The following is a 27,838-nucleotide window of genomic DNA, read 5'->3' on the forward strand; positions in this document are numbered from 1 at the left end:
AGCCACCAATATCCTTGCAGAACCGGTTATCGGAATATCCACCACCCATGTGGCTAAGGGAACAGTATGAACTGCAGATGTGGATCGACAATGGCTGGCTTCTTCCATATCCAGAGGATGAGCTTGCCCCCCCCCCCCGCGAGGGCTGATTCCCTTGATGGCCATCGTACAAGAGACCAAACAAAAGGTCTGCCCCATCCTAGACTACCGTGAGCTCAATGAGCATGTCGACCCATATACGGCAAGGGCTGATGTGTGTGCACTCAAATTAAGGGAGTGGCGACAGCAGGGATCGAACGTGGCAACTCTGGACCTACGGAGGGCCTATCTGCAAATATGCATTGAGAGGAAATTGTGGCCATTTAAGACTGTGGAAATTGGGGGAACCCGATATTGTCTAATCAGGCTAGGGTTCGGTCTAAATGTGGCCCCAGGCATTATGACAGCAATCATGCATGCTATCCGGCAGCAAGATGAGGCAGTGCAACAGGCAACATCCACATACATCGATGATATATTCGTCAATGAGAGCCTCATGTCAGCGCAATCGGTTAGAATGCACTTTGAGAGCTTTGGACTGAGATGTAAGGAACCAGAGCGTCTGTGCGATGGAGCAAAAGTTCTCGGCCTGCACGTGCGCAATAGCAAGGAGGGACTTTGCTGGAGAAGAGGAAGTCACGTCCTCAAGGTCCCATCAAACATCACCCGACGAACAGTGTTTTCGCTTTGTGGAAAGATGGTAGGCCATTTCCCTGTGTGCGGTTGGCTCAGGGTGGCTGTGGCGACCATAAAAAGACGTGCAACAGCCGTGTCGTCGGGATGGGACGATGCAGTACACGATGTCACCCTAAGGAGCATGATGACAGAGACTGTGTCCAGGGTGACCAGTGATGACCCCGTTCAGGGAAAGTGGTGCGTCAGTGGGAATGAGTTCACAGTCTGGGTGGATTCTAGTTCACTGGCCCTTGGAGTTTCCCTTGCAGTTAATGATTCCATTATTGAAGATGCCTGTTGGCTTTAACCAGAGAATGATTTGAGGCACATAAACCTGGTCGAACTTGATGCCACATTGAAGAGCGTTAACTTGGCGCTTCAATGGCAAGCCAAGGTTCTACATATCATGACTGACTCGGCATGCACTCATCGGTGGATAACCGATGCATTAAGTGAAAGAGCACGGCTGACGACACGAGCATCGAGTGAGATGTTAATTCGTAGACGGCTTGTCACCTTGGTCGACACCATCACAGAGTACGACCTGACCATGGACGTAGTGTTGATCAGATCTGCGCTCAACAGAGCAGATGTTCTGACAAGAGTCCCTCAACGATGGCTTCTAGCTGGTGCTCAGAGAGATTCTGATAATCTGCAAAACACATGTGCAGCAATTGTGTGTAATGTGGATGCAGTGCGCATCATGGATATTCATCGACAGTGTGGACATCCTGGCATCAAGCAGACACTGTATTTTGTCAAGATGATTGATCCAGGAGTAGAAAAAAAAGATATCCGGAGAGTGGTGGAAAGTTGCAAGGCCTGCCAATCCATCGACCCAGCTCCAGCACGATGGAAGAAAGGGGAGTTGGGAGTGAGTGATAAGTGGCAGAGAGTGGGCATGGACATCACACACTACAGTGGCAACCACTTCCTTACCCTCATCGATTGTGGGCCTACACGTTTCACGGTCTGGAGACTCCTCAGGCGCCAGGACTCTTGCAACATTATTCGCTAGCTGTCATCCGTGTTCTGTGAAAGAGGTGCGCCCGATGAAGTGCTGACGGACAACAATCCAGCCTTTTGCAGCCATCAGAGGAGGCAGTTCTTACAAGAATGGGGTGTGCGGCTGTGGCTTAGATGTGCTTATGTGCCTTCTGGCAATGGTATAGCTGAGAGAAGCCATCGCAGCATTAAAACAATTGCAGCCAGGAAGCAGTGCACCATCGCAGAAGTTGTGTTGTGTACTGGTATAATCTCATGCCGAAGGATGGCGTCTCTCCAGGAACGGCACTTGCAAACACAATCTATCAGTACCGTGTCCAAGAAAAAGGAATCCACCCCGATACAACTGTGGCCACTGAGATAGAACGGAATCGATATGCCAAAGGGGATGCTGTCTGGGTAAAGCCGCCAGGAAACCGATGTACTGACAAGTATAAGCGGGGCACAGTCACCGATGTGGTGAGACAGCAGTGTGTAAAGGTTGATGGCGTACCCCGTCACGTTAGGGACCTACGGCCGGCGACACGTACCACCTCCAGTGAACGATGAGAGTGACTCTGACTCTGAGACGAGTGGGTCGTCGCTTTGGTTTGCACCATCCCTATCAAGCAGTGACTCTGATATCAGTAGCCTCCACGGAGATGAAGCCTTCCCCGACCATCAGGCGGTGGAGCAGCACTGTCCTCCTTTGCAGAAGCACCCGACGGCGGCGATCGCCACCCCCTGCCATCTCTGTGATCATGAGATCAGGGGGGAGTGTGGAGAAAGAAGTGGCTTACCGTTAAAGCGGCTGTGCGTTTGTGCCTGCAGAGCACAAATTGAGAATCAAGATGGCGCCCGCAGGCTTTTATGTGGAAAAAAGTCTCGGGGAATCTCGGAGAATCTCGTACCCTGGTTTGATAAATAACGAGGAAAGGAAAGCGGGAGCAGAGACGATTTTTAGTCACTAAAGCGAACGGACTTGTGTAAAAGAAGAGGTAGAAGAAAAGAGTGTGGTGAACGAAACAAACAACGACTCGGTTGAAAGTAGAGTTGTAACGAACACATTAACAAATTTAAATATAAGGTAAAATCTTTTAATGGTTCAGATAAATGTCTTTTTAATATCTAAAACTGAAACAACAGGTAAATTAGATAATTCTAATCTTTGCTTGTCAGAATTAAAACAGCTCGAACCATTCCGTCAAAACTAACCTTACACCACACCTCCCTTTTGTCCGTCGCTAAAAGAGGCCCTTACGAGGGCTACGATTTTGGTCCGTTATGGAGATGTACATGATAAAAAAATTTTTGTATTTTTGTTCTTATAATTAAGTTAAATAATTTTGGGTGCTTATTTTCAAAATAGAATATTTTGATTTACACTGATTGAGGAAAACAAAAGTCAAGAAAAACCTTGTCATGGCATGACGATATTATATTTCAAAAACTCACGCCAGTAAATAAAGTTATATCACACGAAACCGTTTGAAGGGACGAAGAGACTTTATTCTTGAGTGCACAGAACGGAACTCCAAACAAAACTGAAAACGAAACCCAAAATAGAAGAGACAGACAATTCAAATAACACCGGGGTGCTGAGTTATCCCCCTTGACTGATATGCGATCATAATTCAATACTGGCGTTAAGTTAAATTCTGTACAACAACAACATAATTTTTGGTGCTTATTTTGGTTGGTTGGTTGTTTTTGTTTTACGGCATATCAACCTTTTTCAGGTTATTTAATGCCGAATCTAGTTATTTTGAGGAACGATTTTTAATGGAATATATATATATTTTTTTAAGTCAGATTCTATTTAACCCATAGTTGGGACCATAACAGGTACTACCACTCCGGGTCAGAGTGAACCTGGGAGCAATGGCAATTAAAGGGTGGCTCCACACTCCCCAAGGCCCGCAAGGTGGGGCCTCACCATCGGATATAGTTTTAGGTCGTGCTTATTTTTTGATTTACACTTATTTAGGAAAACAAAAATAAAGAAAACCCTTGTCACAGCATGAAAATATCATATTCCAAAAATCACAAAAATTAGTCAAGTAGTGTTGGTGTTGTTATTTTAAAATTTCAAATTTTACGATTTTTAGCAATTAAGTATTTTTAGCAGCCACTGATAATCCCTTGATTCTGAAGAGGTATGTAACCAGGAATGAATTTTGAATTCAATAGCGACTCATCTCGACTAGTTTCTTTCGCATCGAGCAAGTTATAAAATTTTATTTTCTTTAATAAAAAATAAAGTACTTGATCAAATTATATGATTTTGGGGGCAAATGTGTATTTCAGTGGCGTAAATTATTTTACAGACAAAAATTTATAAAAATTATTTATTTTTATATAAAACACATTATTAGACCCTGAGGCTGAAATAAAACCAGAAAAAATTTCATTTTTATTATTTTCACATTTTTTTTTTTTTATTAGACTGAATGTACGACAATCGAGACCACCAACTGGTTTTGGAAATTTGGCCTTTCTAAGGATTGTCAGATTGGTCTTTGTGAGGCCAAATTTGGCCTTTTTAAACTCTTGCATCGACCATGCACAAGAGAGTAAAAAAGGTCAAATTTGGCTCCAAAAAGGCCAATCTGGCAATCCTTAGAAAGGCCAAAATTTCAAAACAAGATGGCGGCCTCCGTTGTTAAAAAATGTTGAAAAACTAATAAAAAATCAAATTGGGGGGGGGGGGATTATTTCAGTCCTAGGGTCTTACAATGTGTTTTATATAAAAAGAAATAATTTTTATAAATTTTCGTCTGTGAAATAATTTACGCCGCTGAAATGCACATTTGCCATTTTTGGAATATCTTCATTTCGTGATGGGTATGTACATCATAGCAGTAGCGTAGCAAATGGAGTACGGAGGGGGGGGTCCGCCTTGGGCGGCACATGCCAGAGAGAGCATTTGGAGGAGGTAAAAATAGAAAATAGAAAAAAAAAATAAAAATAAATAAAAGCTAATAAAAAAGTCTTTAAGGTTGTAAAAACAATCGGAAATTTTGGAGGTATTGGGAAAAGGTGTTCTTGTTTTCTGATTCCCAAAACGATTGTTTAAAATTTTTAACTTAATCTTTCGTTATTGGTACTTTTTAAATTATCACTAAAACTAAAATGATATGATATTGTAGGTGTCCCGGTTTGCAGGAGTCAAGTTGTGAAAAAGAAAACAAGACACAGACACGTGTTGACTAACGCTCGGTCGCCATTAAACTGACTTGCAATTGCAAGCCTTGTTTATTTGTGTAAATGCTTATCTAAGGTAGATAACTCTTTATAATTATGTCTCTTTAATTGTACCCATTACATCTCTCTTCTTGGTGGGATGAATTGTCTTTTTTTTTCCTTTTTTTTCTTTTTTTTTTTTTTTTTTCTAGATATGTATACATTACTTCATTATGAAGTCTTTGAATATAAGTGGGAACAGTCTTTCCTGTGGCGGGTTTCATCTCGAGCGCCGATTAGCCACTGGCGTTTTGGAAGTTTTCCCAGCGCTCTTCTTGTGGGTGTGGGTTGTACTCATTCTCATCCTCATCCTCAGACTCTTCTTCCCTATAAAAAGTGTTTGTTATTCGCTTTAACAGTGAAGAGTTTCTAGTGACTTGATGATTTCCTCTCTGCTCAGTTATCATACATTTCTTTTATTTTTTGTAAATGTATAAGGTTTGGGGTCGTATGGTGGTAACAGCTTGTTCTGCTTCTTCTGTCTGATCAAGACTTTGTCACGTATGCAGAGAGGTGTTGGTCTTGTGCTTTGGTCTGCGCACCTTTTCGTCTTCTCTGTTTCTTTAGAATCATTTCTTTCTATGTTATCATGTAGCGGCCCTGGTGCTGGTTTCTCAATAGTATTCGGTAGACCAATGTTTATTTTTCTGCCAGTACAGGCCTCACAACGGCGATATTTTTGTGGTTGTAAGGGAGGGGGGGGGCTCTATATTGTCTTAGAAAATGAGATAACTGGGTTTTCCAGTTGTGACCCTCCACTGTAGTAGTGAGTATATATTTTTAGAGTGTGCATAAAACGCTCCACCTCTTCATTTTCCTCAGGCCATAAAGGTGTAATTTTTCTATGTCTGAAATCTGCCAGCACGACAAAGTCTCTAAAATCCTGTCCTTAAAATGGGGGACCATTATCAAACTTTAAGACGGTTGGATACCCTTTCCTGGTGAAGATCATATTTAGGCAAGGAATAATTGTACTTGCAGATATTATATATATATATATGCAAGTATTATATCGATTTCAGGGAATCAGCTGTAGTTATCGATTTTGACTAGCAAATAGAATAGTCTCCAGATAGAAAGGGATTTGCAAAGTCGACTGAAATTTCAGTCCATGAAGCAGCTGGGGGTGGAGTTGAGTGTATGGGTTCCTGGTGCGTGTGTCTTGGGTTCGAGGCTTTGCAAGGGATGCAGCTATGTACTGTTTCTTCCACCAGCTTATCTATTCCTGGGAACCACACCTTTTCTTATCAGCTGTTTGGTCTTGACAATGCCTTTGTGTGATTGATAGACTATATCGACTGATTTTTTCCTTAATTTGGAAGGAATCACAAGACTGTGTCCTTGAAGGATGAAACCACTATGCACTGATGGTTCATCCTTGAATGGAGAATATCTTGATAGCTAGGGTCATTCTATCGTCCATCTGCAACTGCAGCCTTCACCTTTTGTAATAGAGAGTCCTCTGTAGCTTGTTTAACTTCTTCAGGAGTTAAGGATTTGTTATGATCCACATACCTTCTGCTACATTTCCCTTTGATGGTATGTGATGCGGATGATGACTGAGATAGTCTGCAGGATTCTGGTCATTTTTCCCAGGATGGTATACCAAACTGTATTGGTACGACATGAGATGAAGATGCTACCTTTCCATCTTCTCTTTTCCTTTAGAATCATGTAGCGGCCCTGGTGCTGGTTTCTCAATAGCATTCGGTAAACTAATGTTCCTTTTTCTGCCAGTACAGGCCTCAAAAGGAGAGATTTTTGTGATTGCATTGGTTGCTATTGGTTTGAAACTTTTCACACTCCCAAGAAGCAGACGATGATCTGTGGTGATGATGAACCTTGCTCCATATAAATTGAGATGAAAATATTTGAAAATATTCAGCTGCATAAACATATACACAACACCTAACATCTCTCTTTCAGTCTAGGAGCACCGTTGTCCTACGTCTGTAAGGGCATAACTGACATAGCATAATATCTTTTCCATATATATATGTGTGTGGGTGTGTGTGTGTGTGTGTGCGTGTGTGTGTGTGCATTACAAAAATGAAACAAATTCTTTTTAATGTTGAAGAGTAAAGAGAGATTTAATTATCGAAATAGAACATGTGACGTAATTCAATTCAAATCACACATGCACGTGATCATAAAATCTAAAACTATTACAGTCTATTATAAACATTTGTAAATGCAAGATCCTAAATTATAACTGATTTTGCTGGTAGTAAGTTTATTTCAATTGAATATAAATTTATTCAAAAAGTGTTCAATATTTTTAACCACCGAGCTTTACCAAAAATTTTAGAATTGTTTATTTGAAGCTGTCTTTGAGCTTTTCTGTCTGATTGACGCCAATTAAAATCTAAAAGGGCTTACATCTACAAGGATGTTGGTGTCTTTCTATTCGTCAAAGTAGGCCATGATTTCAGCTCCTGTCAGAACTTCCTTCAGTTTGTTCACAGCTAATTGTTCTGTATCTGACCATCTCCATTTTGTATCCTTCTTCTTTGTGAGTTGTCTAAGCAGTTCACTAATAGTGGCATAGTGTGGACTGAATCTAGCCACATAATATGTCATGCCATATAGCAATCGGACTTCACTGATGTTGCTTGGAGATTCGCATTTAGTTATGACGGAGACTTTCTCTGACTCAGGTGATATTATATTTTCACTGAAAATGTGTATGAAGAAGATTAGTTTCCGTACAAAGAAAAGGCATTTTTCTCTGTCAGCTTTGCTCCCACTTCTTGTAGGCATGTCAGTGCTACTGTCATGTGATATCTGGTCACATCCGTAAATTATTATATCATCCGATAGGTTTTTTTTATTCCTAGGATGTCTCTAAGGAAGTCTGAGATTGCTTTTTGGAATAGCTCAGAAGCTGCATTTACTCCAAAAACTGGGCGCTTGTTTTGAAATAAGTCTGCATATGTGGCAAATGTCATTATGTACCTGCTTGATTTTCCAAGTTTTAGTTGGTAATATGCATTGGAGAGGTCTTGCTTGCTGAACACTGTAGAACTGTTTAGGTCTGCTATTAGATTATCCACGTTGGATATTTTATCCTTTGGATGGTTACATTTACCTTTCTCATGGCGATGCAAATGCGTACACCACCATTTTAGGGGGGAACTATCAGTACAGAGCTAACCCAAGGCGTAGGTTCAGTGACTTCTTCAATCACGTCCATTTCTCAGAGATGCTGTAATTCTCTCTGTATGTCTTTCCTCACATGGAAAAATGTTCTGTGGTGCCACTGTGCTACTGGAGAAACCGAGGAGTCAATGTGGAGATTGATGACTCCAGAAATTTTCCCCATTTATCCATCAAAAGTGTGTAAGAAATTCGTCTGGAATGGGGACCATCATGTTGAACGTAAAATTGAATGTCAGCATACCTAATGCTTGAGCAGATTTGGCACTTAACAACTTCTGCAGTCCAAGTAAGGGACTTTCTATGTTGACCACAAATATCTTGGCTCTGCAGGATTTTTCCAGAAATTTCAGATTGGCATTGATAAATCCTTGGATAGGTGTTGCATGTTTGAACCTCTATACAAATATCCAAGTTATGGTCTTGTGTATAGATGGTTTGTGTTTTCGACCATCGTATACACGTTCAGCGATTATGCTGTCACTAACACCAGTGTCTAAAATGAAAATTGCTGGGGAATTATTTACAAATACGGTGACTTTCTGTGTCTAACGTAACATTGTAAATTTAACTGAATATACAGAGTCATCACTAGACATAGAAGAGGACACAGGAGGATCAGTGAAACAAATTTCTCTTGTCTTAATGTTGCATACTCTCACAAAGTGGTTCTTTTTGCAGCAGTTTTTACACTCTTTTTCTCGGGCTGGACAAGTTGTGTGAATTGAAGAGTACCCAAAACAGTGGCAGGCCTTTTCTTGTCTACCATGTGGTTAGTTCTTTGAGGTGTCATGGCGGCTATTTTGCTGCCAGGATCTAAAATGATTGTCTTTTCTACTGTTGGTGCTATTTTTGTCACTGTTCCTGTGTGTACAACACGTGTAGTTCTGACTGTTATAAAGTGTGTGTAATTTATTTTATTCCATGTTTGTAGCACTTGTATGAGCTAGCTCAACCACCCTAGCTTCGTCCAGAACTTTTTTCAATGTAGAATTGTCACTTAAAGCCTTTATCCTAACTTTTAACAATGTATTAATACATCCCTGTAGGATTTGGGCTAGGATCTCCCAGTTGGTATTTTCAAAATCGCATGTGGAGGCCAGAGTCCGTAACCATGCATAGTAAGAGTCTAGACGTTCGTCCAGGTTCTGCATGGCTCGTCAAAACTTGAATATTTTGTACAAAGTATTTTTTGGAGGCATAAAAGGGTTGCACAACGACATTTTTATAGCTTCATATTTGTTTGATACTTCATATTTGTTTGATACTTCATATTTGTTTGATACTACATATTTGTTTTAATACTTCATATTTGTTTGATACTTCATATTTGTTTGATACTTCATATTTGTTTGATACTTCATATTTGTTTGATACTACATATTTGTTTGATACTACATATTTGTTTGATACTACATATTTGTTTGATACTACATATTTGTTTGATACTTTATATTTGTTTGATACTTCATATTTGTTTGATACTTCATATTTGTTTGATACTACATATTTGTTTGATACTTCATATTTGTTTGATACTTCATATTTGTTTGATACTTCATATTTGTTTGATACTTCATATTTGTTTGATACTACATATTTGTTTGATACTTCATATTTGTTTGATACTTCATATTTGTTTGATACTTCATATTTGTTTGATACTACATATTTGTTTGATACTTCATATTTGTTTGATACTTCATATTTGTTTGATACTTCATATTTGTTTGATACTTCATATTTGTTTGATACTTCATATTTGTTTGATACTACATATTTGTTTGATACTACATATTTGTTTGATACTTCATATTTGTTTGATACTTCATATTTGTTTGATACTACATATTTGTTTGATACTACATATTTGTTTGATACTTTATATTTGTTTGATACTTCATATTTGTTTGATACTTCATATTTGTTTGATACTTCATATTTGTTTGATACTTCATATTTGTTTGATACTACATATTTGTTTGATACTTCATATTTGTTTGATACTTCATATTTGTTTGATACTTCATATTTGTTTGATACTTCATATTTGTTTGATACTTCATATTTGTTTGATACTTCATATTTGTTTGATACTACATATTTGTTTGATACTACATATTTGTTTGATACTTCATATTTGTTTGATACTTCATATTTGTTTGATACTACATATTTGTTTGATACTACATATTTGTTTGATACTTTATATTTGTTTGATACTTCATATTTGTTTGATACTTCATATTTGTTTGATACTTCATATTTGTTTGATACTACATATTTGTTTGATACTTCATATTTGTTTGATACTTCATATTTGTTTGATACTACATATTTGTTTGATACTACATATTTGTTTAATACTTCATATTTGTTTGATACTTCATATTTGTTTGATACTACATATTTGTTTGATACTTTATATTTGTTTGATACTTCATATTTGTTTGATACTTCATATTTGTTTGATACTTCATATTTGTTTGATACTACATATTTGTTTGATACTACATATTTGTTTGATACTTCATATTTGTTTAATACTTCATATTTGTTTGATACTTCATATTTGTTTGATACTACATATTTGTTTGATACTTTATATTTGTTTGATACTTCATATTTGTTTGATACTTCATATTTGTTTGATACTTCATATTTGTTTGATACTTCATATTTGTTTGATACTACATATTTGTTTGATACTACATATTTGTTTGATACTTCATATTTGTTTGATACTTCATATTTGTTTGATACTTCATATTTGTTTGATACTACATATTTGTTTGATACTTCATACTTGTTTGATACTTCATATTTGTTTGATACTTCATATTTGTTTGATACTATCGAACCGTCATCTGAGATGGTGGTTGCGCCTATTCCTTTTTACTGGTCTGTGAAACTATAAAATATATCGCATTGGAATTTTGCAGAAATATGTAGTTATCGAGATATAAAAAGTTGTATTATGCATTGTATTCTTTGGTGACCATCTTTTTTACGCGCGTGCGCGCGCCATAAACAAATGTATGCGCGTAACAAAGATGGCCGGCAAAGAATACAATGCATAATACAACTTTTTATATCTCGATAACTACTTATTTCTGCAAAATTTCAATGCGATTTCCGTATTCAGCATAGTCGGAAACCTTAAAGTCGTAATTTAAAAGAAAATTGTGTAGGTAGACCTAAAAAAAAAAAACGATTTCGCTTTTATCTCGTCACCAAGTATAATATTGTGGATGTCCTGGCTCGTGGGAGTCAAGTTGTGAAAAAGAAGGCAAAACACAGACAAGTGTTGACTAACGCTCAGTCACCATTGTGACTGACTCGCAAACCTTGTTTATTTGTGTGCAAAGGTAGATAACTCTTTGGGATTTATGTCCCTTTAATCGTAAACATACGGATAACAACTTCGCCTTCAGACCAAGACCAAGTGTAGTATCTGTTCTTCAGATGATGCACTTCAATTTCTTGTTCTCTATCAGTGGAGAAGAAATCCTCCACGACTGAGACAATTTTTAATTTTTGTTCCTTTTCTCCACGTTAAAAAACGACCCTGGTGTCTAACTCTGTCCCGTGGGGAGGCTTGTCTAACAAAAAAAAACATTTTTAATAAAAAAAAAAAAACTGTCTATAAATTCTTAAGAAACCTTTAATAGAATGCAATTGATTTACAGTGTTCCAAAAAAAATGTTTAAAAGTTAAGCCAAACATTTTTGTCAAGAAAAATACTTTCAAACATCACTGATAATTAAATGTCTAAAAATTCAATACCCAAAGTTAAGACGCCGAAAGATGACTCGTTTTATCTAAATATGGAATGGAAGTCACGAAGCATGAAACGAAATACGAAACCATATGGAAACACTTCTTGTTTTATCATGAAGCAATAAAAAAAAAATAATAATAAACTTTATTTTTTTACATTTCTATAAATACGTTTTAATATTTAAAATATATTTATATGGAAAAATTTTATTTCAAATAAGTAATTTAAACTTTCATGGTTTACATTTGTATTAATAATTTTCTAAATATTTAAAATATGTTCATATGGAAACAATTAAAAATTTTAACAAATTTAATCACATAATTTTGTCATAAATAATGATATCATAAAACAAAATAGCTACCTTCAACTGAATTACGAAACCGAAATTTCCTTCATTATTTTTTATACAAATGTTTAAAACAAGTTTGTTTGCGTGTCTGCTTTTTATTGTTATTGTTTTTGATAACCTGAAATTATTTATGAAATAATTCTGTGAAAAACATAAATATATTATTTTTAAAAAGAAATGTAAATAAAAATTCTCATTAATTTTTTTTTTTTTTTTTTTTTTTTCTGCGGACGAGTGAAGCCACGGCTACTGAGAGTAAGAAGAAGGCCTGTTAACTGAAAAATGTCTGCAGACAATGTAGGTAAGATTTTTCAGACTGTCAGTACTATATGAGGACCATTTGAAAAAGAGTAATAAAACATTTTTAAAAAGAAAAAGGAACACAGTTCGATTACTACTTAGACTGAACTTTATTCAATATAAAATATAAACATTATCTATGTAAAATTAAGTAATTTTAAAGCAATATACAATTTAATACTGATAAAACTAAATTATGAATTTAGGGAACAAACAATTAAAGAAACATTAAACAAATATTTTTTGGGCCTTTGGAACAAGATCAGTGTAGTATCTGTTTTGATGCTACACTTTACCTTTTCTGTCTTCGGTCGGTGGAGGAGAAATCTCTCATGACTGAGATTATTTTTGTTCCTATCCAGAGTGCCCCTTATTGGGAAGCTGGATTTTCTCCACAAGATTATATGTTGAAATATTTAAATAACTATTACTTTAAATACAGAAATTATATTTAAAGTTTTGGTTTTCTGTTCTTCTATGTCCATTTTTTCCCATGTTTTTCATCAAAATGTGTAGCGTATTAGTTGTCTCACAAGCCATCATCAGTGATTGCTCACTGGCAGTAACCTGTGGTGTTCCCTGGAGACCAAGTGACAAGTCTCCCCAAATTTTCAGTGTTCTCCACCTTTTGACCACTTGTGCAGATGATTGCGTGTTATCGCAACAGCCGTTGTCACTGATTTCTCGTTGGTATCGGCCATTGGTGTTTTCTGGGGTTTGGGTGACAAAGTGCCTCCCCAAGCTACCAGATTTGAACTGCACACTTCCAGTGGAGATTTGTTCAGTACTCTCTCACCTCGGTCTTTCCATCCTCCCTGACCCTTCACAACTAGTTGTGTGGTGTGGCGCCAGTCGATGTCATCTACACCAGTTTTTTTTTATTATCATTACTATTATAATTATGATACGCACATGTATTTTAAATATTATTTTCAAGTTAAATTAAATTTTAGGTTTGTATTAATGTACACATAGATTCGAAAAAGTTGTCAAAAAACAAATATATAACAAATAAATGTTATCAAAGGCAAGATAAGTTACTCTTCTACCGATCTGGGAAGGTTTTTAGTGGTTTTACTCACTTTAAAACGTGTAATCGCTCCGAAAATCATACAATGTTTATCAATATATTTTAAAAAGAAAAATGTCGGCATGTTTGTAACTTTATCTTGCCTTTGATAACATTTATTTATTATATATTTGTTTTTTGACAACTTTTTCGAATCTATGTGTACAGTAATACAAATCCAAAAATTGTTTGTTTTGCAGTAAAAAAAAATAAATAAATAAAATGAAATATTCGACTTTCTCCAATAAAAATAAAAGTTCAAACACGAATTCACTTACGATATTTGGATTAAAATTATCCCAAATGTGCAATTATAATAATTATTTTCCGAATGGAGAATTGTTCTTTTTCTTTAGAACATACATGGACACAATCGGTAACACATATTGGTAGCCATATTTTTTTATGCCTGTTAGCATGACCACGTGGTTGAATACCGGAAGCTGTCTATACCTACAACTTAATTAGGAAGTGACGTTACGCTAACATATGCATCGGCCTTCTTTCTCGGTAGCCACGGTGAATCCCCTCTATTGAAATACGCATCGGCTCCGATATTGTACGCATGCATCACATTTGAGGGAGCGTTTATTATTTTGCGTGTGTGGACTCGTTTGTTTTTTGTTTCTTGAACTTTGCGCTGTTCAGATTATTTTGTTATGAATTTTTTGTTTTTGTTTTTTTGGGGTTTTTTTTGCGTTGTTCGGATTATTCTATGTTATTATTATTTTTTGTTTTAATTTATTTATTTTATTTTATTTTTTATTTTTTGCCGGAGATTATAGTTATAAGTAATTATTAACAGGAAAATTGGTGCAAGTCCAGATTAGCACTTGCGGCGATAAAACAAAAAGAAACAAAAATGTCCTCGGCGATTTTCCTCAATCGTCATATCGAAAAATATCACTACACCTTCCCGTCTCCATGTTAAGAATGGCTTTCTAAATAATAACGCCATTATTTCAACACGGAAAATTTTCAATTTGGCTTGAACTTTGCGATTTTTATTTCTTTTTTATTTTATTCATTTTTTTTTTTTTAGCTGGATTTAACACACTATTTAAAAAAAAAAAAAATAGCGCGGATCAATGAGTACAAAAAAATAAAATAAAATAAAGGCGGCACACGAAAAATTCTTTCCTTCATTGCTAGTGCTATGAGAAAAACACCAACATTCCGTGAGAGGTGGGTACACGATAAAGCTATTTATTTTTTGTTTGCCTGGACTTCAACAATTTCCCTGTTAATAATTACCTATAACTATAATCTTCGGCTCAAAAATAAAATAAAATAAAAATTAAAAAAAAAAAAACATAACAAAATAATCCGCACAGCGCAAAGTTTTCAAGCAACAAACGAGGCACACACAAAATAATAAGTGCTCCCTCGAACGTGATGCCTACAACATCGGAGCTAATGCGTATTTTGCTAAAGGGGCCTCGCTCGTGTACGTCAGCCGTGTTTTTTTTTTGTTTTTTTTTTTTTTTGTTTGTTTTTTTTTTTTCTTCTTCTTCTTTCTCGTGAGAACACAAGTGTTAAAACACAAACAAAAAAACGGTACTGGTAGCCGTTTTAGTTCCATGCCGAACAGTGTTCGGCCCGAACACCATAAAAAAAAACTGAGTTCTCCCTCTCCCTACGCATGCGCAAAGAACATGTTTTAGTTGCCATAGTAACTAAACGATCATGAATTTTTATCGACTGTTTATGAATATTTAAATAAATGAAATTACAACACATTTATTAGTAATAATTTTTTTTTATATTTACATTTTATATTTAAATTTTCTTTTTAAATGACGACGTTTTACTGTTTATGAATATTAAAAGAAAAAAAATGTCTCACTTTTATCGGATTTTTGTTTTTTCAATAGCATTTTCTTTTTAAATGACGACGTTTTACTGTTTATGTCTCACTTTTATCGACTTTGTCTTTTCATTTAAAAAAAATTAAATATAAAATGTAAATATAAAAAAAATATTACTAATAAATGTTTAGTAATTTCATTTATTTCAATATTCATAAACAGTAAAACCTATTTTAAAAAGTCGAAAAAAATTCATGATCGTTTAGTTACTATTGCAACTAAAACATGATCTTTGCGCATGCGTAGGGAGAGGGAGAACTCAGTTTTTTTATGGTGTTCGGCATGGAACTAAAACCGCTACCAGTACCAAAAGAACTATTTATAAAAATGTAAAAATTGAAAGTGTATTACATTTTATCGTTTCATGATATCACAAAAAATGTTAAAACTAAAATAATTGTTTAAAATAAATTATTTTTATGTAATTTTGTATTTCGTTTCATTGTTTACTGACTTCATTTCATATTTACATAAACCGAGTCAACTTCCGGCGTCTTAACTTTGCATACTGAATTTTTGGACACAACCTTGAATAAAGTATTCACCACTTCGTACCAATGTGGATTGTAAAACAAACCCTAAAAATTCATCGAAAGTGACTTTTTCAATACATTCATCGTGGCGTAGATTGGTTTGAACAAACCGGAAGTTAAGGCGGGATTTGCGGGTTCGCGACACCGTGAACGTAAATCCTATCTTACAAAACAGAAGAGTTCCAGTATTAAATGTCGACTTAAATGTCGTCCGTCAAAGGATTTTCACGGTTTTTTATTTTTCATTGGTTTTCTTTATATTTATTCCATTTTTAATTAATTACCGACACTTCAGAAAGGTAGGTGAAAAAAATAGCAAACGATTTTGGATTCTCATGAACCGCTTGCTTGTCTCCCTGTGTCTAGCCTCTTTTTCTTCTCGCTCTACGCCCCTATTCCGAATTCGTAGCCGTGACTTTTTTGGGTACTTGTGCACTTTTGCCACAGTGCTGAAATAATAACGTTATTATTTTGAAAGCCATTCTTAACATGGAGAGGGTGTTTTGTAACTATTCTGTGCTTCCACTTAACAATTTAATAATTAAAAAATAATAAAAAGGCGCTTCTACGCTATTGGGGCGAAATTTCGGAAATCGTAAAACTGAATTTTACATGAAAATAATGGCATCTACGTATTCCTCGTATTTTTAAAATTATTATATCCAAAAATTACGAAAATCGATAAGGATAGAAAATTATTTATTAAAGAAAATAAAAATTAGAATTTGATGAAAACGATCGTAAGACACAGGAGAATTCAAAGGGAGGTAATTTTCCGTTTTAATTTAAACAAGATGGCAGCAATTTTTCACCTGCTAACACGATTAAAGTTGTTTTGTTTAATAATTCAGCAATATTCAGGTAATTTCGACTGCATAATTTGGAAGCTACCTTTGTAATTTATTAGAATTGACAAAAAAATCAGTTGAAACCATTGTTTCTTATCTGAAAACTCCATTTATCGACTACAAAAGCTTGTCCCAATTCTGTGGAAGCGCCAAAAAAAGATATTGTGAAGCTTAAATTTAACCTGAAAAGGACTATTTAAAAATAGCACGGTGGCAAAAGTGCAAAAGAACCCTTTTTTGTGTGCTTGTTAAAATAGTCAACAGATCAGTTTAAATATATCCTCGTAAGCAAAAACGATACTACTTACTTAATTGTCATGTCAAAAATAGTAATATATTAAAATATTACGAAAATTTATCAAGTAGAAAGTTCTTTATAGTTGAAGAAATTTTTACGAAAAATGGGAAAATTGCATTTTTCGTAGATATTTTAACATAGGCGATAAAAAGTTCAAACACAAGGGACATAACTCAGATGCTTAAATGTTGGCCACTTTTGAATGGCAACCATTTTAGCCTATAACGATAAACTTTTTTTGCTAAAACCACAATCGATAAAATTTCATAATATTTGGATATATTACTATTGTCGACACGACAATTTAGTAAGCTTGTATTATTTTTGGTTACAAGGACATATTTAAAAACTTCATCTGTCGACTCTCTTAATAAGCATCGTTTTTTTTTTGTGCTTATTCAGATTGCCATTCATGGCGGAATTTAAAATTAAAGGAAATACAGAAATGTCTGATGTATGTAGCAAAGATAAAAATACTCTAAGTCACGTAATTTGATCAAATAGATTTTTTTTTTATCATTCAAGAAAATCAAATTTGACTATTTTGATGAGGTTGAAAAAAGCATTCTACGAACCAGCGGAGAAAGACAGACAACTTTTAATCACTTGGAAACTGTCAAAATAATCATTGCTTACCTCCCTGTATTATGTTCTCTAGAGAAACATGGCCTTGTCTGTCATTGGTAAAAAAAACGGTAAAATTGTTTTTTCGTAAATAAAAAATAACTACTTGATCAATTTTTGTGATTTTTGGAATATACAGTATTCATTCTGTAATAAGCAGGTACAATATAAAAGTTTTTATTCATTTTTGTTTACGGTTATAAGTGCGAATCTGAATAAGGATCCTATATTTTTAAACCAAGACAGTCATAACCAATTTTTTTTTTTACCTCTTCAAACTGATATAAATTATTACACAGTAAAAATAATTAAATTAAAACAAAAATCTTGGTGTTTGTGCATCTATGTTGTCGTGTTATTTTTTTAAATAGTACTTTCAAGTTAAATTCAATTTTTACAATGTTTTTGTTTATTAAATTGTTAGGTGAAAGTACAGAATAATTACAAAACACCCTTCCCTCCCATGTTGAGAATGGCTTTCTAAATAATAATGTTGTTATTTTAGCACGTTCTGTATTCTGTATGTACCAATTTATTAACTTGTTAGGTGAAAGTACAGAATAGGGTAAGCGTGTCCAATAGCTGACCCTAATTGGGATTGCCAAACTATAATAAATATTTGAAGTCAAATCTTTCAGAAAAAAAAGGCCAAATTAATAATTGTAGCCCAATTTTCACAAGCAAAAAAGCCAAATTGAAAAAAAAAACAAAGTGTGTGCGTAAATATATAAACATTTATATAGTTTTCACATTATTGTTATTTCTTGTGTGCTTGTGAAGATTGGTGATGTTTTAAACTGACGCATTACATATATGTATTGAAGAGTTTAGTTCCCAAATATTTGTGTCTTTTTTATTACGAGTTTTTCCCCCAAAAAATGGAAGCAAAATTGTAGCATTCAGTGCTGGTGATGTACTAACATGATACACATATAAACTAATTAAATTAAAAATAAATTAAAATGAATGTACAAAATGTACGATTTTTTCTATTTTGACCCCTTTGCGACGCCTTAAAAATTATTTTAACCAGCTAAAAACCCATAAAAGAATAGTCCATAAAAAATCCAATCATTTGCAGCCCCTAGTGCCGCTCTGTGACTTTTAGTTTCAGAAGAGATAGAGTTTGAAAATATAGAGACAGACAGACAGACATAGTGAGTTTTATAAATTAGATTTCTGAATTTTTTAGATGAGGATTAATTCTTCATATTATTTGGAAGGAGCTATTAAAGTACCAAAATTTCTGACATCTGGGAACCTCTACAATGAAGGGCGTGATTTTGCTGATTGTCGGGTGTATTTTTATGGCAAGGGGCATCAGAGCAGCAAGTTCATGTCAACATTCATAACAGGTTATAATTCCTAGATGCAGCATATTGACGATGCATTCAAGATGATGATGTTATCATCCTGAACATGATCATTCCCTCTAACGTGTTCTCTCTCTCTCCTTTTTATAGTCCTTTTCTTTTTCCTTACCTTTTGCACATGGTTCGGTATTTGCATATAGTTCAAGAAATGAGAAATAAGACGGTCTTAAACAAAACCAAACAAAAACAGTATATTATAGATATCTATTGATACTGCTGTGTTTTTGGACTATTTCCTTTCAAGAGAAATTAAAAGCAGGGAAGATCGAGTTCAACTATATGCTGCATCTCTGTATTATACACCTGTTATGGATGGAGATGTTGACATATCATAATTATTAATAGCTTGCAGAATATTATGCCCAAAGACATGTGTATGTGTGTAGCACACAAATGACAGAAAGTATATTTACAAAGAAGCAACACACACAATGATACAAATTACATCTCTCAGTCTTACTCCGATATTAATTGAGTTTGTGTGTCACAACTATCATGGACAGGGATCATATATTGCCACAGCTTTAATTTACTAGGATTCTAAAATCATCCTTTTGTTTGAGCCTGTTAGCATCTGTCTCGTCCCGTTCTCGTGTCTCCATGATAGAAGTCATATAACAGAAATAAAAGGGACTGAAACAGTTAACTCCATTCGACTGTACTTTTATTGTATTAACAATAAGTTTTTATGGGATGGATGAATTTTCAATTCAATAATCGGAAATGGTATGAGAAAATTGAAAATGCAGGATGGAATAAACGAAAAATTATTTCAAGATGACCATGTTGTATCCATCAGGGTAGGCAACGAGTTATGGAAGCTATACGTTTATCATAACATATTGCGTTTAAGTAGTGACAATGATATTACTTGAGTATATGTGTCACAACTGAACAGTGGTCCTGGATACAACCTTAAACTATATCCATTGGTGAGGCCTCAGCTTGCAGGCTTTGAGGAGTGTGGAGCCACCCTTTAATTGCCATTGCTTCCAGGTCCATTCTGACCCAGAGTGGTAGTACCTGTTAGGGTCCCAACTATGGGTTAAATAGAAACTGACTTGAAAACAACAAATATATTCTATTAAAAAAATTTTCTTCAAAATCTTTGGATTCGGCATTAAATGACCCGAAAAGGTTGATAAGTCGTAAAACAAAAACAATCAACCAACCAACAACTGAACAGAAGAAATATTACTTTGTCTTCATTTACTCTATAGCTACAGTGAAAAATGCATATAAAATGCAATTCAAACCCGAAGGAATGAGATATTTGACTGATCGAGTCAACAGCAAGGTTGTTGATTTTCTGAAAAATCTGAGTCTCTTTAGTGCTGTTCATTATGACTATGATGGTTGTACAGGTGTATAATTCCCAGATACAGGAGATAGTTGGACTTGATATTCCCTGCTTTTAATTTCTCTGCTACACACATTCACACACATATTTGTCTTTGCCCATAATCTTTTGCAATAATAGTTTAATAGTTATGACTGGGGAGGCGATCTGGCTGGTTGTAAAATACACTTAAGTATATTTTAATTCATGTATTATTTGGAAGAAGCTATTAAAAACTTTTAGAGAGAAAAAAAAAAGATTGACGAAGGAGTTTTACTCAGAAATATATTTCTTAAAAAATAAACACTTGTTTATTTTTTAAAAAATTTTGCGTTGCAATTTTGGCTTCAAACGTATTCAATACGTATTTTATTTTATTCTTCAAATTTCACTCAGCGCTTGTAACGAATATAAACAAAAAAAAAAACTACCCAGATTTTCAAACCGTACAACCACGCGTCACCTATCCGACTTCATAAAAACCCTGTAGTTAACAACATCACATGGACTTTTCATCAAACTTTCTTCCACTCGATATCATGGTGAAGAAAAAGAGAAAAAAAAAGATTGACGGAGGAGTTTTACTCAGAAATATATTTCTTAAAAAATAAACACTCATTTATTTTATTAAAAAATTTCGCACTGCAGTTTTGGCTTCAAACGTATTCAATACGTATTTTATTTTATCTTTCAAATTTCACTCAGCACTTCTAACGGATATAAACAAAAAAAAAACTACACTTAAGTATATTTTAATTTGTGTATTATTTGGAAAAAGCTATTTAAAACTTTTTAGAACAAAAACATTCAGCACTTTTTCTGATTCCAATACCAAAATAAGTTCGATATTCCAACTAATCTTTCCAGCATTAGTTACAGTAATCCTTTTACATTATCAGAAGTTTTGGCATCTACAGCACGATCATGTTGGCACAGTAAATCACTGAAGTTAAGCAACAATGAGCCTGCTCAGTTCCAGATGGTGTGAAAAATTCCATATACAGTCGCCATCTTTCTTTTTGTTCAGCCGCTCACGCATTTTAGTGGTCGGCTGTCATTGGTTTAAATTTGAATGTGTCACTTGACGCGCTTTTGTATCATGCTTTCTTTTCAGTCTAGACAAAACTCGGCATTGGGATAGACTCAATCCAGCAGCTCCCACTGGAGGGAGCTAAGACAATTCCTTCATGAACACCAAACAGTTGGTGAACGAAGGACCACATCGCTACAAGCAGAGACTACTTATACTGCTGAATTTATCCAAATCAAGGATGGCATTCAAGAACTGTTCTGCATGTTTATTGAACAAATATTGGATCTTATCTCAATTCATCTCGAGTCCTAAGTGGCTCACATTATGCCTAATTATTCCTACTGAGTTTACCATGAACATTCATGGATCCTTCCGAGGAATAACGAACTAACATTCCAACAACAGGAATTCATACTAATGGCTCCAGGCATATGGAAGCAAAACAGGCCATCATTTTGAAAAAGGACAATATCAGAACCAAATAAATTTTCATTGCTGTTACTTGTGAATAAATTTTGAGTTTGAAAGGTATGGTTTTTGTATTTGTGGATTCTTTTGCTTCTGCCGCGAGGAAACTGGGATGTGAGAAATAATTTCTTACAATGGGTGATCATTTGGAAATATTAGGAACAGTATGTATTCAAATAAGTATGTATTCAGGATGCACAGTTCCAGAAGTGTAATACCTGTGAGCCTCCCTCTGGTATGTGAAGTTCCTCAGTCATTGTGGAGGCAATACATCAAAGAATCGAATCCTAAACATTTAGCATTTTAGTTTTAATCATTACTTTTTGAGCTATTGACAGATGGATAAGAAATGGTTAAAAATAAACCAACATATGAATGTATATATTTGCACATGCATACAAGAGCACTTTAAGTCAACATACACCTCTCAAGTTAAAATTTTTTTCAGTTTTAACGTCTTAGTAACTATTTTTACTGACTAAAAACCAACTCAAATTTGTTCCACAGACCCGAATAGTCAATATATCAAGTTTCAGGTCTGTGGACCAAAAATTAACAGTGTAGTTTGGTAGAGACTGTTCTGCACATACATAGACAAGGCCACTTATAAAGCATGGCTATTCATCTATTCTAGTATATGTACAGATATAAACAGTGACTGAAGAGAAATCAGTATTTTTTTTACCATAAACTGGTTCCCTTGTATGGTCTTGAAACTAACAGCACCAATGTTTTTCTGACCTTCTGTACAATTTAAATAAATATATATATATATATATATATATATATATTCATTTAAATTGTACAGAAGGTCAGAAAAACATATATATACAGAAGGTCAGAAAAACATATATATATATATTTATTTAAATTGTACAGAAGGTCAGAAAAACATTGGTGCTGTTAGTTTCAAGACCATACAAGGGAACCAGTTTATGGTAAAAAAAATACTGATTTCTCTTCAGTCACTGTTTATATCTGTACATATACTAGAATAGATGAATAGCCATGCTTTACACAGTCTCAGGTCACCCTTGACCGATGGGTAGCACCTGTTAGCCTCCCTGTGGTACTCTTGAAAGTTACTGTGTAATGTTGTACACCTTTTTTAATGGTGTCATTAAATTATATGTTAATTATATTAAAATATATTATTATGAATTATATTAAATTAAATTATAACAATCAGATCCAACACATTGTAGATTCTGTCGCAAGGAAAAAAATTGACTCTTTTTTTTTAAAAGCCTTTATATATGGTATCTCCAACAACATATTTTTTTCTAAATCTTTTAAACAGTTCATTTTTCTTTCTCCGGCCATGTGTGACTTTTCATCTCTACTGTGATGTGTCACTCACATATCTCTCATCACATCTTGATCACCACTTTGCCGAACACATATCTCTGCTGTGATGTCATTTTGCGCAGTTGGCTTGATCATTTGTATATCTTTATGCAGCTGCTGCTGCTATCAGTGTCAGCAGCTCTGTTACAGGGGTTAGATGAGTTACTCAGCTAAGGTAGCAGCAGTACATCTAGGAAAGGGGGGGTGCTCAAGATCAGGTGTGGGTTTCATGAAAGTGTTCCATGGAGCCTTCCAAAATCTACATTCTTAAATTTCATTTGAATTAAAATAATACCAACTAAAAAGGACAGTAGACCTATTTTAGACTGAGAGAATTTCTTTTTTGTTTCAATCCAGTGTGAGGTTTTGAAGAGCTGGATTTTTCTCATATTGAAGACTTACCTTATGCCTGACTTTGCCTTTATGTGTGACAACATGTATGAGCGCTTGTGAAAATATCAGCAGCAGTCATACGATAGATGGCTAGTGAAGATACTAGCAGCTGCAGCCATTTGAGCACTATGCAAATTAGCAAATGTGCGCAGGTATGTGTGATAAGAAAAAGAAAAAAGGACAGCATGTGGTCTGAGGTAAAAAGAAAAATGGCTTCAAGGTGAGATGGACATGTGGCCCCGTAATGGTGGCAAGAAACTTTTAAGCTGGTGTCAAGACGACAGGGTTTTGTTAATCTCATAGCAGGCATTGTTTGGAAAGTAATGGTAACAAATGCCAAACTGGATAGTGGAAGATTATTGGTCAAGTACAGCAGTCTTCTAGTGATATTGTCAAAAACAAAACACTTGCTTCCAATTAGTCATGAGCCAGCATGGAAGTGGTAAGGCTCAGAAAACCGTCATGAAAATGCTTATATCAGTGTGCAACCTGGTCTAAGCAGAGATAGTGTAGGTTATAAAAGTTCATTAAGTAAGAAGAAATGGGATTTACAAATGGCTTGATTATAATAATATAATAATGACAAAATAACGACACACTGGTTCCCTCCAGATCACCAAAGTTAAGCAACAATGAGCTTTACTAATACCAGATGGGTGACCATTTGGGAATACTAGGTGCTGTATAGGGTGACGGGACAGATCAGGGTAACATGAGGTCATGGAAAACAGGTGACTGATACAATGCTGAAGGAATAATTCTGTTCATGGTTTTGTATCATTGTCTGGGTAGAAGATCCCTCTGGGTACAATGGTCAGGACAATCACCCAGTATGGGCACTGCTTGGATAAAGAGAGACTACAACCTACTGTCTGTACATCTGCAAATAAAGCTGTAGCACTACATCAATACCCTTCTGAGAAAACAGCTTAATGGGGTTGTGAATGATGAGCAACAATGAATTCATGAATACTTTGAGGGAGAGAGATAGACAGAGAGTCATAGCCGTCAATGCTTGAACAAGGTAGGACACCACTTGAATGAATGAATAATGAGCAGAGTTTATTTTTTTAACTTAAACGCTAACCCTAACCCTAAATCCTAACCCTAACCTAAACGCTAACCCTAACCGCTTCATCAACAAACAACAAGACACCATGAACAGGTTTAAATCTCATATTGTTCGGACTTGCGCATACATCTGATCTGGTCTGGTTGGGTGTTTTATCTCTCTTTTATATATACATTAAACCTGTGCTAGGTTTTATGCCATTCGATTTTTGTATGATTTCAAAAAGTGAAAAAAAGTATTTGGGTGCCATCAGCTAGATTGAAACCAAAAGCCAAACTGTAGCATTCACAGCTGGTGATGTTACCACTGTTTTAACATGACATGAACTGATTAAAAATAAAAATAAATTTATATATATATATATTTATATACAAATTACCATTAGCGTATAAGCAATGTTCTTTGTGTAAACAAATCAAGCTTAGGTAGTTCGGACAATGTCAAAACATTGTTAAACTCATGACTCATACAGCAGCCGCCAATAGCATAGTGGTTAGGAGCCTTGACTGTCATATAGATGGTCGAGTTTCAATCCTGGCTTGAGGTAGTTGCCTGTCTAGCCGCACTGATGAGCTGTGAAAGAGTAAAACGGTACTGTATGTGGATGACTATATATATATATATATATATATATATATATATATATATATAAAACATTAGAAGCAGTCTGTGCAGATCAACCAGTGTTTTTATGGTAACATACATTGGGTTGAACATCAATAACAACAAGTGTAAGCAACCTGACATCCAGTTGTAAGGTTCTGATATATGCATGTAAATATCTCCATTAGTAAAAATTGTTTCAAGTTCTTTATATCTCTAAATATATTTTCATGGGGTTTGGTTTGTTTTGTGGAGGGAAATTTTAGATTATTAATTATTTATTTACCAAAGTAATGTGTTGCACCAGGATGGTATTGGTGGTTTTGTATTTTATAAGTCACTATTTAGGTGTACTTTTGGCTAGTATTATCTTACTTCAAATTGTAACATTAACCAATACGTTGTAGCCTTAGTTGCAAAGTAGACAAAGAATAGGGAAGAACTTCAACTCACTTTTTTCTGTTGTTAGAACAACATTTATTTCCTCATTCTCTCATTACTGCTGTGTCGTTTATAACATGATTCTCTTCTTAAACGTGCTCTTGAATGTCATCCATGTCTCTAACATAATCATCTTCTTGAATGTGCTCTTCCTTTTTATCTTTTTCCTTACCATAACGTCATTTCACTTACAGCTCGGTATTTACATAGAGCTGTCTGTGCTATGTTCAAAAACGAAATTTATGGATTTAGAATACTTAATTTTATTTGATTTTTTTCTTTTTTTTGCAAATTAAAAAATTAAATTTATTTCATTTTCTTGCAGATATTACATAAAAAAGATGCAGATTTGAATGTATATTAAAAACCAAAACCAATGCCAGGACTCCTTCTAATCAACTCTGCTATCTCTACCAACTCTTCCTCACTTAAATCAGCAACTCTCAACGACTATACTTTCTTTTGGCTGCCCTCAATAATTCATTTCTTTTATAGCCACAATTCCTCAATCCACCAACAAACTGAATGGATTCTGATATTTCTTGATTTGCAACAGTGAACGAATGTTGGAAATATATTTTTGTTTTCATTTTAGGTGGCTCACTCTAATCATTGGCAAATACAGGACAACTAAACTGGACAGGAGACAAAATAAACAGTACAACAAAACAACAAAAATAAAACACTTTGAGAGAAACAAACAATTTTGACTGATGAAAATAGATTGTGTGAACACTAATATAAATTGTTTTGTTATTTGAACAGTATGACAGTGAAGAGATCAGTAATAACCATCAACTACTTCTAGAATACTGGAATAGAAAATGTTTGAATACAGTGTATATCTTTAACTTCATATCTGAAACAACCAACTATCAATTGTTTAGTTAGAAAAACATCAAAATAGACTCTACTTGCACAAAGTTGAATATCGATATTGAACCCAAAGAATCCATTGCAATTATTTACTGTAGGGGTAGTCTTAGTCACTGTACCTCAGTCATTATCAGCTGCTTAACACAATAAAGAGCTGACCAATTCCAGAAGAAATCATTAGACTGTTCAACAGTTCATCCATCACCTGTTTGCCGTAACGTCACATACTCTGATCGAGAAGTTAAATAGGTCTTCAAGTGTTTAGCGGAGAAAAGGAGGCTAGGGTTATTGCTTTTGATGGTAGAATTGCTTCCACCTCGCCACATTAGAGAAACCATCAACTGTTTAGAAAAACCTCAAAATGGACTTCATTTGCACAAACACGAAGTTGAGTTTAAATATGGTGCCCCAGTCTATGAAGAAGCCATTTTTCTTGTGATGTTTGTAGTGTTTCTTTTACAAAAATTCACGGGGAGGAATAAAAAAAGATTTAATTCTAATTTTGGTGGTTGACCATTTGGTTAACAAGATAAACTGGAAAGTTAGGCATGTCAAGTCTGATTCCAAGTTATTCCACAGAAATACATTAATCAAACTCACACTTGATCTTGTCTTGAAGAGTTGACCAATTCCAGAAGAAATCACCAAATTGCTCATCAGTTCATCCATCACGTGCCTCTTGTGACTTCATGGAACCTAATTGGGGGCTGGTGGACTAACTGTGTCTCCCACTGGCTAGTGGAGGAAACAAGGGATTTTTACTTATTAGTTTTGATGGTGGAATTGTTCCCACTCTGCCATGTATACATGGCTTTGTTATTTGAATGGTACGACAATGACTAAAGAGATCTATTGCATGTGTAATAGACAAATGTTTGAGTAAAGTGTATCTCTTTAACTTCATATTTGAAAAATAAAAATTTGTTCTTCAATTGTTTATTTAGCAAAACATAAAAATTTACTCCACTTGCACAAACACGATGTTGGGTTTAGCTATGGGGCCACAGTCTATGTTTTCTTGAGACATTTGTAAAACTTGTTTTTCAAAAAAGTCATCTTCAGTTGTAAAGTATCTGACTCTTCTTTTTGCTAAAAAATCGTTAGTCAGACATGTTCGAACTCA

The 27,838-nt window shown here is 34.8% G+C and overlaps 1 protein-coding gene and 1 long non-coding RNA gene across 2 annotated transcripts; one reads left to right on the plus strand and one right to left on the minus strand.

Annotated features, from left to right (window-relative positions):
• Window positions 1–7,344: 7,344 nt before the first annotated feature.
• On the minus strand, window positions 7,345–7,701 carry LOC145242868 (uncharacterized). Its single transcript, XM_080105982.1, has one exon. The coding sequence runs from the start codon at window positions 7,699–7,701 to the stop codon at window positions 7,345–7,347; it is 357 nt and encodes a 118-aa protein (XP_079962108.1).
• Window positions 7,702–16,136: 8,435 nt separating this feature from the next.
• Window positions 16,137–27,647, plus strand: LOC145242592 (uncharacterized). Its single transcript, XR_013862770.1, has 2 exons — window positions 16,137–16,299; window positions 26,165–27,647. It is a non-coding gene; the product is annotated as an uncharacterized LOC145242592 (long non-coding RNA).
• Window positions 27,648–27,838: the final 191 nt, after the last annotated feature.

The sequence above is a fragment of the Euprymna scolopes genome, chromosome 21 (assembly GCF_053919585.1).
Source record: "Euprymna scolopes isolate OS-2025 chromosome 21, ASM5391958v1, whole genome shotgun sequence".
Lineage (NCBI taxonomy): Eukaryota > Metazoa > Mollusca > Cephalopoda > Sepiida > Sepiolidae > Euprymna > Euprymna scolopes.

Excerpts from the sequence above, each read along its gene's own strand:
- LOC145242868 (XM_080105982.1), bottom strand. The coding sequence starts at position 7,701 with ATGCCTACAAGAAGTGGGAGCAAAGCTGACAGAGAAAAATGCCTTTTC.